Raw genomic sequence first — 2058 nt, 5'->3', positions numbered from 1 at the left:
TACCGCGTACTCATATCCAAGACCCCTCGGCGGCCGAGTCAATACGGCCGCCGCCATAGGTATCTCTAGTGAGGGTAGATCGGTCTTTCCACCTTTGGCCACTTGGCCACTTGGCCTACGTGACAAAAGGTGAAAGCGCTTATAAATACTCCTCAACCTTCATTGAGGAAAGGATCCCACAACTAAAACCTAAATACACTATTCATCCAGTAATATCTCCTTATCTCTCTACAATACGTATCGGCCAAGTAACACAACTTAATCCTTTAAGTTCATCGACTTGAGCGTCGGAGTGAAAGACGCACGCAGACATTGCCAGCCAAGCCCTCGATTCGTTCATTGTTGCGAGAGAGAGCCGAGAGAGACGATAGAAGCGAAGGGTTCAACTCAAGACATTATTCTACAAGCCACGGGTGCCAGAATTAATAATCGCCTTCTGGAAATTACACCCGGAACAATAATAAAAAAATAATAAAATAAACGTTTAACCAATTGAAAAATCCTCTTATCATCTAAGACCGTCCTAGGAAATCAAAAAAACCCCTAGAAAGAAAAAAAACATCCGTTCAACAAGTGTAGTAAAGCTAATGAGTGAGTCATGAGGCAAAACCTACAACACATTGACAAACAACAAAAACGGGTGCCGTATACACTTGACCCAATTTAAAAGGGAACCCCCCACGCACTCTCACTTTCCCAACTCATACAATACATGTCCCCTTCTCTCCCTTCAACTTAACCCAAACCAAAACACTCTCCATTTACACTCTCTCTCATTTATGGCTTCGGCCGCAACCTCGACACGTGAGGCTCACTACAGAGGAGTCCGTAAACGTCCCTGGGGCCGATACGCTGCTGAAATCCGTGACCCATGGAAAAAAACTCGGGTTTGGTTAGGTACATTTGATACCCCTGAAGAAGCCGCCCTCGCTTATGACGGGGCGGCTCGTACTATGAGGGGTATTAAGGCCAAGACTAACTTCCCTCTCCTTTCTCCGCTACCTCTTCTTCACGGCCACCCGCCTGTTTCTCACGCGCCGCCGCTTCCGCCACCGTACCCCGCTGGTTCGCTGTCGCTGGACCTGAATCTCCACCCTCCACGGGCGGTTCATCCGGTTCATTTTCGGGCCGGCCGGTTCGTGGAGTATATTCGGGCCGCCGGTCCGCTGGTCCGGTCTGATACTGGGCCGAGAGTGGAGTTGGGGTTAGGTGTGAATGTGAGTGTAAAGAGTGAACGTGGGCTTGGGCTGGATTTGAACCAGCCGCCCCCGGGTTGGCTAAATTAGGATTAGGGCGAGTCGGAAAAATTATTACTTGGGTACTTAGTCGTCTCTCCTTTTTTGTACGGGTTTTAAGTTAGTTATTAATTAATCCGTTTTTCGGGATGTTCGAAAAAGGGGCAATATTAGAAATTAGAGAGGGATGTTCATGTAATGTAGTTATATCTTTTAAATTAATTAATCATAATGAGTTGTATTAATTAATGGTAGGGTTAGTTTAGTATTAAGAATTTTGACTATTTTATGTATATTTAGATTGGATTAGATTAGATTAGATTGTTCTATGGGCATGTTGTTAGTGTACTATGGAGAGTACTTTATTTTTCTGTTGTCTTGTCTTGAGGCTAGGTGATTTGGTGGATTTACTTTTGTTTTGGCTTTCTTTGACTTCAGTTTATCTACATTTCTTCGCCCTATCTACCTCATTTTCTCATTTATCTTTTACCGTTAATCTTGTTTGTGACGGGCTAATTTCATCACAAGTTTATGACATTTCACAAAAAGGGAGAGGGACAAGATGAAACACGCCCATGTGCTTTCCATTCACCTCTCAATGAGTATGTTGTGAAAGGAAACAGTATTCGTCACAACAGATTGTCTGTCTTTAATGAGATTTTGTGTTATCTTTAAAAGTTGTCTAATACCTCTTTCATTTTAGTATATTTATATTTTGTTTGTGTACCATTTCGCGATAAGGATGATGGTATACGGTGGTGGAGTTATGGGAGGATAATAGGGACGTATGCGCCTACTGAAGTCTGAAAATTACAAAGTTTTA

General features: G+C 43.3%; 1 protein-coding gene across 1 annotated transcript; it reads left to right on the top strand.

The window, feature by feature from the left end:
- Positions 1–604: 604 nt before the first annotated feature.
- On the top strand, positions 605–1696 carry LOC141592916 (ethylene-responsive transcription factor 8). Its single transcript, XM_074413802.1, has one exon. The coding sequence runs from the start codon at positions 780–782 to the stop codon at positions 1284–1286; it is 507 nt and encodes a 168-aa protein (XP_074269903.1). The 5' UTR covers positions 605–779; the 3' UTR covers positions 1287–1696.
- Positions 1697–2058: the final 362 nt, after the last annotated feature.

This window comes from Silene latifolia, chromosome 7 (genome assembly GCF_048544455.1).
Source record: "Silene latifolia isolate original U9 population chromosome 7, ASM4854445v1, whole genome shotgun sequence".
Lineage (NCBI taxonomy): Eukaryota > Viridiplantae > Streptophyta > Magnoliopsida > Caryophyllales > Caryophyllaceae > Silene > Silene latifolia.
This window is presented reverse-complemented; position numbering and strand designations above follow the sequence as displayed.

What these genes read in the sequence shown, in the direction of transcription:
- LOC141592916 (XM_074413802.1), top strand. Translation starts at nt 780, where the DNA reads ATGGCTTCGGCCGCAACCTCGACACGTGAGGCTCACTACAGAGGAGTC.